The 14,991-nt window shown below is 40.9% G+C and overlaps 1 protein-coding gene across 1 annotated transcript in view; it reads left to right on the top strand.

Moving 5' to 3' along the window:
- Positions 1–11,903: 11,903 nt before the first annotated feature.
- LOC111981370 (histone-lysine N-methyltransferase, H3 lysine-36 specific-like) overlaps positions 11,904–14,991 on the top strand; it is a 36,596-nt gene continuing 33,508 nt past the window's right edge. Inside the window, exon 1 of the mRNA XM_024012601.2 lies at positions 11,904–12,575. Coding sequence (XP_023868369.1) covers positions 11,946–12,575 — 630 coding nt within the window. The 5' untranslated portion in view covers positions 11,904–11,945. The remainder of the gene's footprint in view (positions 12,576–14,991) is intronic.

Here is a 14,991-nt window from a genome sequence, read left to right as displayed (position 1 = left end):
CTGATATTTAAACATAAGAATGCAAAATCCAAAAGACGCTGATTTATATATTTCATTTAACGATTCTGAGAAAATAACAATGGAATATCAACACCCTTCTTGTTCTAATGCTTCATTACATAAGTGGGTTGATGTGCCCTGCCCATCCCAGTCTGTTGCCAATGTTTAAAATGCACATACAAAAAAGACGCTATGCTTTATGCATCTGCATTTTGAATATACAGTACTAATGGAATTTGATGGAGTGCTCAGATTCCCCTCTGTCATCCCCATAAATAGTGCTTGTCATTTTGTAAACACAGCTACTGTATGAGAGATGCCCTTACCTCCCCTTCATGGTGAATTCACGTACCTACAGGAGAAAGCTAAAAGCAATCTTGATAACATTAATTGATTGATCAGCATAACTCTTGAAGAATTCCAGCATGGCCTATCCGCATGTCTATTACAAATACAGACAGAGCTTACCCTAATTGGCTCACAAAGTTGGCCTATTGTAGAGAAGAGATTGGCACAACAAGCTGTCGTTCCACACATGACAGTTTATTTATCAGCTGTGCGTGCGTACTACTCTGCCTATTGGGATATGTTGGAATGAACGGAGCGGAGGTTCATTACTTGAGTCCTGTCAACAGATTTGATGGGAGAGGGTCCAGGGTTCCTTTCATTCACCATGTTCTCTATGAGTTCAACATGATGCACTCAAAACAGTCCCCAGGTCCAGAACAAATGCAAGGAAATCTACCGTTTTATACAGAGCCATGAGTGCATGGAACTCCCTTCAATCTTACATAGCACAAGTGAACAGCTAACCTGCTTTCAAAAAACTAATAAATCAACACCTCACAGCACAATGCCTCTCCCCATGTGACCTACGTGTTGTGTGTATGTACTGGAAGTCTGTGTAACTGATAGATGCACACACACACACACACACACACACACAACACACACACACACAACACACACACACACACACACACACACACACACCACACACAACACACACACACACAACACCACACACACACCACTACATGTTAATGTTTTTAAATGAATGTAAATTGTAAAGTATTTTGTCTGTAATGTATATTTCGTTATGTGTCGAACCCCAGGAAGACTAGCTGTCGCCATTGGCGTCGGGTAACGGGGTTCCTAATTACAGTTTTTATCAATTGCTAAAACACTAAAACCCATTGGCTGAACAAAGTTCCCAGCTGCCTGGACTCATTTAGCTAATTATGCAGTCTGTTGTCAATACCTTAAACCATTTCACATGGTAAAACACAATTTGCAGATCTCACTTAGACTTTTCAGCAAAACTTAAAACATTCTCATTCTCAAAACACATTCTGCACTCGAATGCACATGTCATCCATACTGGTAAACACAAGTGGCAACAATCAAATACAAATAGAGAACACATGTCATTGATTGAACACAACCAGTCAAAATTGATTTAACCTGTTTAAATGATGCGACACAACCAATATAAGCCAGTTCAGAGAGCAAACAGGTTGTTGAAGGTGGGAAGGAGAAAGTTGAGAATGGATATAAGAAACAATGTGAGAGGACGAGGACGAGTGCGTATGCGAGGTGGGCGACGAGGAGGAGGGCAAGAAAGAGGAAGAAGAGGACGAAGAGGAAGACAAAGATGGAAATATCTGATGAAATTCGAGCAACAGTTATAGACCATGTTCTTGTCCATGGACTGACAATGAGGGAAGCAGGACTTAGAGTGCAACCCAATTTGAGACGATTTTCTGTGTCCACCATAGTAAGTTCTTTCAGAGAAGAGAACAGGTACAGTATACTACTGTATTTTTGTAATTGCAAATTTACTGTACTACACTATATGCAGCTGTTTCAATAGACATTTGTAAAGTTAATCACTGTATGTATTGTACTGCATAATATGTTTTGTAACTGCAAACTACTTTTTGTAGAATTGCAAGGCTGCCACATGCAGGTGGAAGGACAGCTATATTCACTCAGGAGCAAGAGGCCGTTATAGTTGGCATGGTCCTTCAAATAATGCAATACGATCAGAGAAATCCTAGGAACGAGTGATACAACACAAACACACCACTTCCAGCGGAATCGACAGTACTGTGACTATTTCCACAATTTGACACGTGTCCGTCCATCGGTAACAGTGATGCGAAGAAACAAGTATACAGAGACTTTGAGCGCAACTCACAAGGGTGAAAGACTGCGAGCTAGTATGTGCGCAAGTAAGTGTACATTCAGAAACATTTACTGTAATCCAGATTGTCTACAGTACTAACACATACTATGTGAATGACATTACTCTTCAGTACATACAATGTATGTTGAATCAGAAGCCTTAATTGTACTCTACAGTATAGCACTGGTCTCTGTACGACTTAAAATCCTACATACAGTTATATTGTATTCTACACAGACAATATTTGACTTGGAATCCTTGGACAGACCCCATGAGTTCATCTTTGTCGATGAAGCAGGCTTCAATCTAACAAAGAGGAGAAGGAGAGGCCAAAACATGATTGGACAGCGGGCCATTGTTGAAGTCCCTGGTCAACGAGGTGGCAATGTCACAATCTGTGCTGCTATCAGCAACCATGGTGTTCTACATCACCATGTTACACTCGGGCCATATAACACCCAGCACCTTCTAAGATTTATTGCCAATCTAAGAGATATTTTATTTGAGCAGCAGGTTCAAGAGCAGCAGGGTCAAGAGCTAAATGAGAATCCCATTCCCACCTATATGATGGTGTGGTACAATGTCAGTTTCCACCGAGCTGCTCAGGTAAGGGAATGGTTTAACATCAATGGGCAGTTTATGAACTTGTACCTCCCTCCATACTCACCTTTCCTGAATCCGATTGAGGAGTTTTTCTCCTCTTGGAGATGGAAAGTTTATGATAGACAACCCTACACCAGAGTAAATCTGCTGCAAGCCATGGATTTAGCCTGTGGTGATATAGGTGAGGAATCATGTCAGGGCTGGATACGGCACACAAGAGGCTTCTTCCCCCGTTGCCTCAGGAGGGACAATATTGCTTGTGATGTCGACGAAGTGCTCTGGCCTGACCCAGCCCAAAGACAAGAAGAAGCACATTGATCACATGTTTACTCCTTTGATTTTTGTCCCTTTTAGTGTTGTATACTGTAGTACAGTGCATTGTAGGCTGTATACTGTACAATGGACAAATTGTATGGCCCTGAACATTGTGCTTTCCATTTATTAACAGTACTGACTGCTCAATAGATTTTGACTGGTTGCAGGTTCATATCAACAAAGAACAAGAATTACAATATCACAGAGGACAAGTTTGTGAGATGCAGGGTACAGTACTGTAAAAATAGGGGTACAAGGAGGAGGAAGAACAAAAAACAAAATTGCAAAGAGCAAAGCAGAGTAGTAATTTCTGATAAATTGAGCTACTATGATAGAACATGTTTTCGTTCATCAAAAGACAATGACGGAAAAATATGAATATTTTTTTAGATTTAAAAATGTACTTCTCCCTGAGAATTGTATGTTTTGAACAATGTGTTTTCTATTTTTCGGTGTATTGTTTACTGACTGCTTGAGAGTGTATATCATTTTGATCACTTTGTTTATGATTTGAGAGCAGTGTTTGAATTTGAAGACAGGTAAAACTGTTTTGAGGCGAATGTTTCATTTTGCGAGAGGCGTCAGAGGTTATGTAAATAGTGCTTGAAGATGAGGTTTTGTGTTTAATGTTTTCAGGAAATGGAGCAAGGTTTCAGAAATTGTTTTGGCAATTGAGAAAAACTGTAATCAAATCCAATCCCAGTTTACATGAAACTACCTTTGTAAATCAAGGTTCTCTATGTGGAGAGATGTGAAGGGTGAGAGAGGGAGGAAGAGAGAGAGAGAGAGAGATAGTTGGGTAGAAAGAGGAGAAGAGAGCTGTCAAAAGCACGGACAGCTGACAGCTGGGATTGGGGATGTGAATCATCGGGGTTGGAAGCAGTGGGGGAGTGGAGCGGAATTTAAAACAACAGGAAGAGTCTTCCACACAGTGGGTTCCGGGAGGGAGAGGAGGACAGCGTTGGCCTCCAGAAACGTTCCTTTGTGATATAGTGACAGAGAGACGCCTAAAACTTCATTCACGAGCGACCTCACCCCCCACACACACTCACTCACATGCACACATGCATGGATGCTTGCACACACATATGCACGCCTACACACCCAATCATCATCCCATTAGTGATTCAATGCTAAGCTTAATGCTATAGTTGCTATTCAGTGCTTAATGAAAGTTTAAACTCAGATGTTGTCGTGTTGGAAATAACGTTTCTGTTGTTTGTGAACTGATGTAGTCATTGGGGCCCTATTCAAATCATTCCTGGTATGAGATCAATAATTTATTTTTCTAATCAATCTACATGGCAAATACACAAGCGTTATTATTTTTTCCCATTTTTGTTACAATGGTATATATTGCATTAGTACACATTAGTACACCAACTACTTCTCTGATAGAGTGTCAAATCGGAGGGCCTGTTGTCCGGACCTCTGGTAGTCTCTATGGGGGTGCCACAGGGTTCAATCCTCGGGCCGACTCTCTTCTCTGTATACATCAATGATGTTGCTCTTGCTGCTGGTGATTCTCTGATACACCTCTACGCAGACGACACCATTCTGTATACTTCTGGCACCTCTATGGACACTGTGTTAACTAACCTCCAGACGAGCTTCAATGCCATACAACTCTCCTTCCGTGGCCTCCAACTGCTCTTAAACGCAAGTAAAACTAAATGCATGCTATTCAACCGATCACTGCCCGCACCTGCTCGCCCGTCCAGCATCACTACTCTGGACGGCTCTGACTTAGAATACGTGGACAACTACAAATACCTAGGTGTCTGGTTAGACTGTAAACTCTCCTTCCAGACTCACATTAAGCATCTCCAATCCAAAATTAAATGTCATCTATAAAATAGCGTCCAACACTCTACTCAACAAACTGGATGCAGTCTATCACAGTGCCATCCGTTTTGTCACCAAAGCTCCATACACTACCCACCATTGCGACCTGTACACTCTCGTTGGTTGGCCCTCGCTTCATACTCGTTGCCAAACCCACTGGCTACAGGTTATCTACAAGTCTCTGCTAGGTAAATCCCCGCCTTATCTCAGCTCATTGGTCACCATAGCAGCACCCACTCGTAGCACGCTCTCCAGCAGGTATATCTCACTGGTCACCCCCAAAGCCAATTCCTCCTTTGGCCGTCTTTCCTTCCAGTTCTCTGCTGCCAATTACTGGAACGAACTGCAAAAATCTCTGAAGCTGGAAACACTTATCTCCCTCACTAGCTTTAAGCACCAGCTGTCAGAGCAGCTCACAGATTACTGCACCTGTACATAGCCTGTCTATAATTTAGCCCAAACAACTACCGCTTCCCCTACTGTATTTATTTATTTATTTAGCTCCTTTGCTCCTTAGCACCCCATTATTTCTATTTCTACTTTGCACATTCTTCCACTGCAAATCTACCATTCCAGTGTTTTACTTGCTATATTGTATTTACCTCGCCACCATGGCCTTTTTTTTGCCTTTACCTCCCTTATCTCACCTCATTTGCTCACATTGTATATAGACTTATTTCTCTACTGTGTGTATGTTTTGTTTATTCCATGTGTAACTCTGTGTTGTTGTATGTGTCGAATTGCTATGCTTTATCTTGGCCAGGTCGCAGTTGCAAATGAGAACTTGTTCTCAACTAGCCTACCTGGTTAAATAAAGGTGAAATAAAATAAAAAATAAAACATAATACACGACACAGGTATTACACATATCTGATTTCAATATGGGGCCTTCAAATGAAAGGAATTTAAAATATGTATTTATTTAACCAGGTCAGTCATTGAGAACACATTCTGTTTTACAATATTGACCTGACATATATTTGTTAAACCAACTTCTGTGTTGTTACATGAGTAAACATATGGATTTATTGTTTTTCAGAATCAGAATCAGAATCACTTTATTTGCCAAGTACATTTACACATACCTGGAATTTGACTCAGTGAATTGGTGATGCCAGAAATAGACAATGTACAGACAGAATACAGGCATAAAGTCAACATAGTCAACATACAGAATACAATATGAATACAGTAAACATAAAACTCTGGAGTATAATGTGATTTACAGCAAGGATATAGAATTTACAGAGGGGATATCTAACCTGGCGGGTAGGAGCGTTGAGATTGAATCCACGAGCTGACAAGGTTAAAATGTGTCATTCTGCTCCTGAGCAAGGCAGTTAACCCACTGTTCCCCGGGCGCCGATAACGTGGATGTCGATTAAGGCAGCCCCCCGCACCTCTCTGATTCAGAGGGGTTGGGTTAAATGTGGAAGACACATTTCAGTTGAATGCTTTCAGTTTTACAACTGACTAGGTATCCCCCTTTCGCTTTCCCTATAGATGCAGAGGGAGGGAGGCTGCCATGATGAATATATACATGCATATGCTGTATACAGATGTTTTTATAGCAAAAGGGTCTAAAGGTTCAAGTATATATTATGTATATTTGCCAATGAGATCAATTCCAAGTGTAGATAGTTGAGGTTTGAAATAACTTGTGTTTATTTCATTCATGTTTCATCATAATGTCTTGTCCTTCATATCACTGGACTGGTATGAGCAAAACGCAGCAGATGGGACATTGTCCTCCACCTTTACCATGTGTTGTGCTGCCCCTTGGTGGTAGAATTATGCCACTACAGGTTGAATTAAAAGTTTTATTTGTACAATAGGCATATGTATGTATTGTATTCCTTTTTTATTAACATTGTTCAGCGAGGACCCAATATTCAAAATACTTCTGCTGTAGATCGACGATGTTGGAAATAACATTTTTAAATGTGTAAACATTTACTATTACCTCTAATTATCTTTACATTCCATATACTTATGTGATAATATCATATTGAATGTTTTTGTTTTTAGAGAACAAAGCCATATCTATTCATCCCTTATAGGGCATAATAGGGCCTACTGAAACAATAACGGTCGCTTTTGAGCTTTGGGTGGCAGAGGTCAAGCTTATATTTGACCACTAGGTGGAGTAAGGAGGGAGTAGTGCAGTGGAGCCTGTTGGCCGCAGGCCCAGTAGGCCTCATTAGATCAGATCTGAATGTCTTGGACATTTGGCCTCCAAACTTGAATTAAATACATTTTTAGTGACCTGATAGGCCATACAAACGCCATACAAGTACAGTATGTCCGCTCTTCTACTTCTTCTACTTCTAGTGTCTACTTCTTCTTTGAGGTGCATGAGAGAGGTTGTATTTTGTCAATATAGTAGAAATCTCACTATAATAGTGTCATTAAATAGATATATGTTATACAGAAAAGGTATAGTGCTTTCTATGTAACCAAACAACTTATGATTAAAGTGCAAAAACGTATTTAAAGGATCTTATCTAAAATGTATTCTATTGCGCTGGATGTTTAAATAATTAAGACTAGGAGTTATAGGGCCTTCGTGATTCTAATGTTTATAAGTACTGAAGTTCATAAGTACAGCTGCATGTCCTCTGAGCCAACGGGCTCATGTCTCATACATAATGCTGCAGGTGGAAGGGGGAAGAAATGGCGCGCCACTAACTAAGCGGCGGCCTAGTTCCTGTACCCAAGGCCGCAGGAAACAACCTCCATACGTCCTCCCTTCTTCCCTTTCTCTCTGGCTTCCACAGGAACGACGGAGCCTGGCACGAGCCTGTGAGTAAACCAATCAGGGCTGTAACAAACTGCTGCATCCACCGCACAAATAGACAACAATAATAACGCAATGCATGCACAGTTGTTTACACACAACAACATGTTACGGTACAGGTGGTTCTGCCCTCTTCCTTCCCCACCTGAATAAAAGTCTGCTTAAAGAACATTTTATTGTGTTACTCTCCAATGGCTCAGATGAAGCACTGATTCTTATGGAGGAGAAGGAGAGATTGTTTTGTTCAAAAACACTGGTAGCAATGTGACAGATGACAGAAATAGAAACTGTTACTCCTCTGAGGCATGTCATTTACTTGTAATAAGAACAGTTTCTGTTTTTTTGCCAGATGAGTCATAACTCATAAGCAGGTTGGGAAGGTGATGGAGAGCAGGGAGGAGTGTGGCATCATCATTAAGGTGACAGTGTCACAGCGGATTTTAAGAGGTGACTGTCACCATCCTCAGAGCACAAAACCTAAATTAACCAGTAACTGCTGTAAAAAGCTCTAATTTGCAGTTACACTATTACACTCACGCAATCATGAGGTCGTATTATGTATAATCAATGCATCATGACTTAGTTGTTTACTTTTCAGGGTTTTGTATTCACCACCACCAATAGCTGTGGGATTAGATGACATGTAGGGTTAGATCTGATTGACCCACTGACCTCGAATTATCAATGGGCCAATTACAGTTTTCAATACGTTTAGTAGTGTATTGAACAAAGAGTTACACTTTATACTACATATAACACTGTTATAAAAATGACATTACATATGTCATTAACAGTCATGACTGTTGGTGTGCGCTTGTGACAGCAGACTTTGCACTGTCATCATGACACTGTTAATTCAATCAAATGTATTTATAAAGCCCTTCTTACATCAGCTGATGTCACAAAGTGCTGTACAGAAACCCAGCCTAAAACCCCAATCAAAAAGCAATGTAGGTGTAGAAGCACGGTGGCTAGGAAAAACTCCCTAGAAAGGCCAGAACCTAGGAAGAAACCTAGAGAGGAACCAGGCTATGAGGGGTGGCCAGTCCTTTTCTGGCTGTGTCTGGCTGCTATTTTAAACCTAGCCAATTACTTCATTGTGGCATATGTCATCATAAGTCATACAAGCTAAACTAATGTAGCAGGCGTAGAAATACGCCGGAGCGGAGTCCCCACTTCCCTTTTTCAGGGGAAACGGTGGTTAGGTTTGTAATACTGTATCCCTGAAAACCGGTAACTTCCGCTTTCTTACAACACTGCTAAGGGTGGTTATAAACTGACTTCAAAAGCTTACTGTTAATAACATACGGCAGTGTTAAAAGTTTTATAGGCCTAACAGTGTTATGTAGCCCTTATGACAGAGAGTTTTAGTAAAGGGTTACCAAATAAAGCATGAGTATGAAGACTGACATATGACTGAATTACATTATAGTCGTGTCATGGACTCAAAGAGGACAGTTCATTAACATAAGTGACAACTTCGAGCTGTGAGTAAGTAGGCTAATGGGCAGTGACAGACTTTAGAATAGGCCTGTCAATCACTCTCCCACAAAAAGGCATGATGGACTCGTTTACAGATAAGATACTTGTAAGAGTCCACATTGTACAGGTGAAGAGTGAAAACAGCTTGGGTAGAGGTGGAGGAGCACAGGTGTATAAATCAGTTATGGCAGCATGTGGTGTAAAATAAGATAAGAATAGAGTGGTACATAAAAAGGCTTACTTAAACCTGACTAACTTCATCAGAAACTCATGTGCTCCTGTCTCAAACCACCATTGTCTTCTGCTATGACTGACTTTGCCGACATTACGAACTGCACAGACACAGAGACAGAGACAGCACGGCACAGAGGAACACACGGCTCACAACGAGATGATGATGTAAGAGTTTACTTTAAGTCGATTTCTTGACGGATATGTAAATAGATAGGCTTTACATCATGTTATATATTTTTATCTCGTTACAGTGCAGTCTAAAAAGGAAAGAAAGACGCGTTTAGTAGGGCTTGTAGACGCATGAACGTGTTTGATCTGTCGGGGCGCTATTTTGACTGTGTGTGTGCCCATCGCCGTACACTGCAGGCCCTCTCTCCCACCAGGCTCATGCGAGCGAGGCTGAGCAGACAGCGCAGTTCTTCCGTAGGCTTTAGATTTTCCCCTCGATCAAAAATACCGCATATTAATTTTATGGAGAGTGTGAAGACATAGCTTGCCTTCTCGAAATACAGAACTGTTATTTGATTAACATCTTTGCATATTTAATGGTTGTGCATTTATCTAGGACGACTCCACTCCACCCCCTATCCACGGTCTCTACCAATATAATTTCCTTTGCAACAATCCACACAAATAAGACAATACGAGATTCAAACTCTCTTTTGATGTTCAGGGCATGATGTAGTCTATGGAAATGCCTGCGAATTATGCCACACTGTCCCCCTACTACACACACCAGTTACATTTTCCCGTCGTGAACCTTTCTTCTGTAACCTGACATGTGATATACACTAAATATTATTGTGAAAGTGGTTTATTCAATGGTGTTTAATGAATGAATGCAGCTTTGCATTGGGGCTTTGGAATGTTTTGGATGGATTGGAAATGTGTGCGTAATTGCGGTTCAATCTTTTTCGCTTTGATGTGAACTTCATATCGAGCATATTAACACTTTGTGGCCTGTTTTTTGTGAACCGACTCCATTTTGAAGGACCGGGTGAGCAGAGAAAAGGTTTTGCAACTCGTCCAAAGACAAGGAAGCCATCTGTTTTCTGGGTAGCCTATATTAGAATGAAAACATGAAAACAGTCATGAAAACATTCTAATCCCATAATTTAAAAGCGCATGGGATGTCCATATGGGGTATGATATGATGCCATTGTTGGTACAGATTGAGCAAATGACAGACATGTCATAGTGATTAATGTGAATGACAGTCATTGAAAATGTATGTAATAATTAAAAACCAGTAGAGCGGAATATGCCCGTATTTTTTCAACCCTACATATTTTTTGATTTTTGGTGGAACTCAAAGCCTCAGCAATACTCCAAACTGGGGGTTGGGAGGCAGTGCCGATTGGTCCGCTCTCACACAGACACGGGCAGGCAGGGGCTGCAAGGGGCAGGTCGACAGCTAGGAATTAGTCATAATTTAATAATGCATTGAATATGAGGTAACAAGGAATTAGAAACTTATAGCATATGTCGCTGTAAATGGGTGGTTCTCTCAGTAAGTGAAATGCATGCATATATTTATCGTTTGAAGGGGCCGCTGGTGGTGTAAGAGCTATCGCAAGTAGACTATATGTCCACAGGATCCTGGCCTAGTATTGCTGCTGCTGGGATTCTCCTCATCCGCTTTCACAAAATTCGAAAATAGCATATTTAATGATAGAAATGAAAGGGTTGACAGTTGTTTTTGCGGTGACCGACATTTAAATGGTAAGATTCTTGCGGCATATCATTGTCATACGCGTTTTTATTTGTTTAAACATTCCGTCATTGTGTACAGTATACATCTGTCGGTGGAAGTCTGTACGTATGTGTGGCAGTGTGAACTTGTGTGTCGATACTGTATGTTCGCGTGCCAGCTATGCACTGAACCTATATCTCTGTGGTGCCTCGTGAGCCATGGCACACAGAGTTGATGCACAGGCGCTGTCAAGAGCTGTCCATTTTATTCTTGGTTTCGCGATTTCTTCATCAGCCTTTTGAAATCAACTTAACCCTTCGTTGTCGCTGGGCAGGACAGCGTGTCATTACAGGTACTCTGGTCTAATTTTAACATGACCAGCGGCCTGCCAAACGCGCAATAGGTTGCCACAATTCACGTTCTTGGCGGTGTAGCGAGGAGTGGAATGATGATGACACTGTTGCTTAATACTTTATTTTCAATTTTTTTTTAGGTGGAGCAAGATAACCATCTCACACTTTTATATATAACGAAACTCAGTAATTTAAAACTTTCCTAATTTTACAACACTATTGTTTTTTTAATAACTTTTTTAATAACTTTTCAATAATATACCATTACCATCCCCATTTTTGCCACTTTCTATAATAGCTAACAACGAACAGTAAAACAAATTGTATGTGATCAATAATTGCAAATCCATGCAATTAAAGTTGTTATCACTTTTTTTTTTAATATTGTTTTTTGCCAATTTCTGTTATTTATGTTTAGGATGGAGCCTTGCCAGGATGAGTCGGCCCTATGAACTGCCTATCAGCAATGCTCAGGCCTGTCACACTGACCCAACATTGACCTCTGCCCCCAATGACCCCTTCTCTCCCTCCTCAAAGCACAATAACCCCAATTCTAGACTAGACCCTCCACGTGCCATGCAGATGTCCACCGCCCCTGCCCTCAAACCTCCATCCACCTATGGGTTCATGCCCAAGGACCTATCCTCTTCCTACAGTCCTCTGAGAAGGCTACAGCACCTGACCACCATGGTCAGCCACCCGGACCTGGTACAGCTTGGAGAGGGGGAGAGGGAGGTCTCGCACACCCGGAATGCTGTTGGGAAAACTGACTTTGGGAATTCCTTGGCCCTCACAGCTCCCCAGCCAGGCAGGAGAGACACAGACACCAGTAAGACTAATCCTAGTGTGGAGAAGAAGAGTGACTGTTGCATCTCTGACCCACCTAGTCCAGACTTTTCACTGGATAGCAATAGCCCTTTTGCGAATGGCTGCCTGCACTTTGAGTCCACTTTGTTTGATGATGATGATGAAGAGGATGATGAGGATACAGCTTTACCTCTGACAGACAGACAGAGAAAAGTTGGAAAGTCACCTGAACCACTTCCTGAATTTTTAAACTTGAAGGTAAAGCAATTACTGAAGCCAGGGCTATCTGTGGGTAAAGGCTTGCAGTCCCCTAGTGTCCCCCCATTAACGGCACATGAAGGTTCAGACAAGGACTGGGGGAGTAACTGTGAGCCGCTCTCTCTTGGGAATAGCCCCTCTGGGCCTTCAATGGCAAGTCCTACTACTGTTATGAACCTTTTACATAACATGGCTATTGACAGCAACATCATGCAGTACCCAACAGCCCTCATATTTAATCCTGTAATATGTCACAGTTCTGGCCTGGGTACTTCCTTTTCAGTCCAGATCACCTGTTTTACTGTGCAACATAAATTGTCAAGCTTATTGGTTTTGATTATATGTGAAATGTCAATGAAAAGTAGTGAGAGGCCTAAATCCTAACTAATTAGCAAGAAAGGTCAAGGGAGGTCACTTCCTCTATAATAGATAAGATCCTCTTAGCTGGAGATGATCCATGTAATTACAGCATATCATATGGTGAATTACAATCAATAGTTGTACCGTTTGAAATTAATAAAACACCTGCACAGAGAAAAGTCATTAGTCAGGCCATATCCAGAGCTTTGTTTAGTGGCTGGGATGTTATGCATGATCCGTTGATACAAGTTTAGTAAGGTTGACTGACATCTAGGCCAGAGAGTGTGCACAGAGCTGATATATTAATTTTAGTGTTTAAAAGATAGTTGGTAATATAATGTGGATTTGCACTATCTTGCATCTGGTGAAAATTAGAATAGAGTTGCAGGGATTTAACTTTACCTAACCTAATTTACCAGGACCTTGGTCCTGGCAACTCAGCAACCGTATAGTCTTGGAAAATATTGGAATGCTTGTATATGTTTACATTTGCGTATTTAAATTGGCATGTAAATTCTGATATAATACTTTTTTTTAGTTCCATTACCAGTCAAAAGTTTAGACACGCCTACTCATTCAAGGGTTTTTCTGTATTTTTTAAAACTATTTTCTACATTGTAGAATAATAGTGAAGACATGAAAAATATGAAATAACACAAATGGAATAATGTAGTAACAAAAAAAGTGTTAAACAAATCAAAATATACTTTATATTTTAGATTCCTCAAAGTAGCCATCTTTTGCCTTGATGACAGCCTTGCATGCTCTTGGCATTTTCTCAACCAGCTTCATGAGGTAGTCACCTGGAATACTTTTCCAACAGTCTTGAAGGAGTTCCCACATATGCTGAGCACTTGCTTTTCCTTCACTCTGTAGTCCAACTCATCCCAAACCATCTCAATTGGGTTGAAGTCGGGTGATTGTGGAGGCCAGGTCATCTGATGCAGCACTCCATCAATCTCCTTCTTGGTCAAATAGCCCTTACACAGCCTGGAGGTGTGTTGGGTCATTGTCCTGTTGAAAAACAAATGATAGTCCCACTAAGCTCAAACCAGATGGGATGGCATATCGCTGCAGAATGCTGTGGTAGCCATGCTGGTTAAGTGTGCCTTGAATTCTAAATATATCACTGACAGTGTCACCAGAAATGCACCCCCACACCATGCTTCACGGTTGGAACCACACATGCAGAGATCATCCGTTCACCTACTCTGCATCTCACAAAGACAGAGCGGTTGGAAACAAAAATCTGAAATTTAGACGTTGGACAGATATCCAACGGTCTAATGTCCATTGCTCGTGTTTCTTGGCCCAAGCAAGTCTCTTCTTCTAATTGGTGTCCTTTAGTAGTGGTTTCTTTGCAGCAATTCAACCACGAAGGCCTGATTCACGTAGTCTCCTCTGAACAGTTGATGTTGAGATGTGTCTGTTACTTGAACTCTGTAAAGCATTTATTTGGGCTGCTATTTCTGAGGCTGGTAACTATAATTAACTTATCCTCTGCAGCAGAGGTAACTCTGGGTCTTCCTTTCCTGTGGCGGTGTTCATGAGAGCCAGTTTCATCATAGCGCTTGATGGTTTTTGCGACTGCACTTGAAGGAACTTTCAAAGTTCTTGAAATGTTCCGTATTGACTGACCTTCATGTCTTAAAGTAATGTTGGACTGTTGTTTCTCTTTGCTTATTTGAGCTGTTCTTGCCATAATATGGACTTGGTCTTTTACCAAATATGGCTATCTTCTGTATACCCCCTACCTTGTCACATCACAACTGATTGGCTCTAAAGCATTAAGATGGAAAGAAATTGCACAAATTAACGTTTAACAAGGCACACCTGTTAATTGAAATGCATTCAAGGTGACTATCTCATGAAGCTGGTTGAGAGAATGCCAAGAGTGTGCAAAGCTGTCATCAAGTCAAAGGGTGGCTACTTTGAAGAATCTTAAATATAAAATACATTTTCATTTGTTTAACACTTTTTTGTTTGCTACACGATTCCATATGTGTTATTTCATAATTTTGATGTCTTCACTATTCTAAAAAATAGTAAAATAAAG

Source organism: Salvelinus sp. IW2-2015, linkage group LG20 (genome assembly GCF_002910315.2).
Source record: "Salvelinus sp. IW2-2015 linkage group LG20, ASM291031v2, whole genome shotgun sequence".
Classification (NCBI taxonomy): Eukaryota; Metazoa; Chordata; class Actinopteri; order Salmoniformes; family Salmonidae; genus Salvelinus; species Salvelinus sp. IW2-2015.
This window is presented reverse-complemented; position numbering and strand designations above follow the sequence as displayed.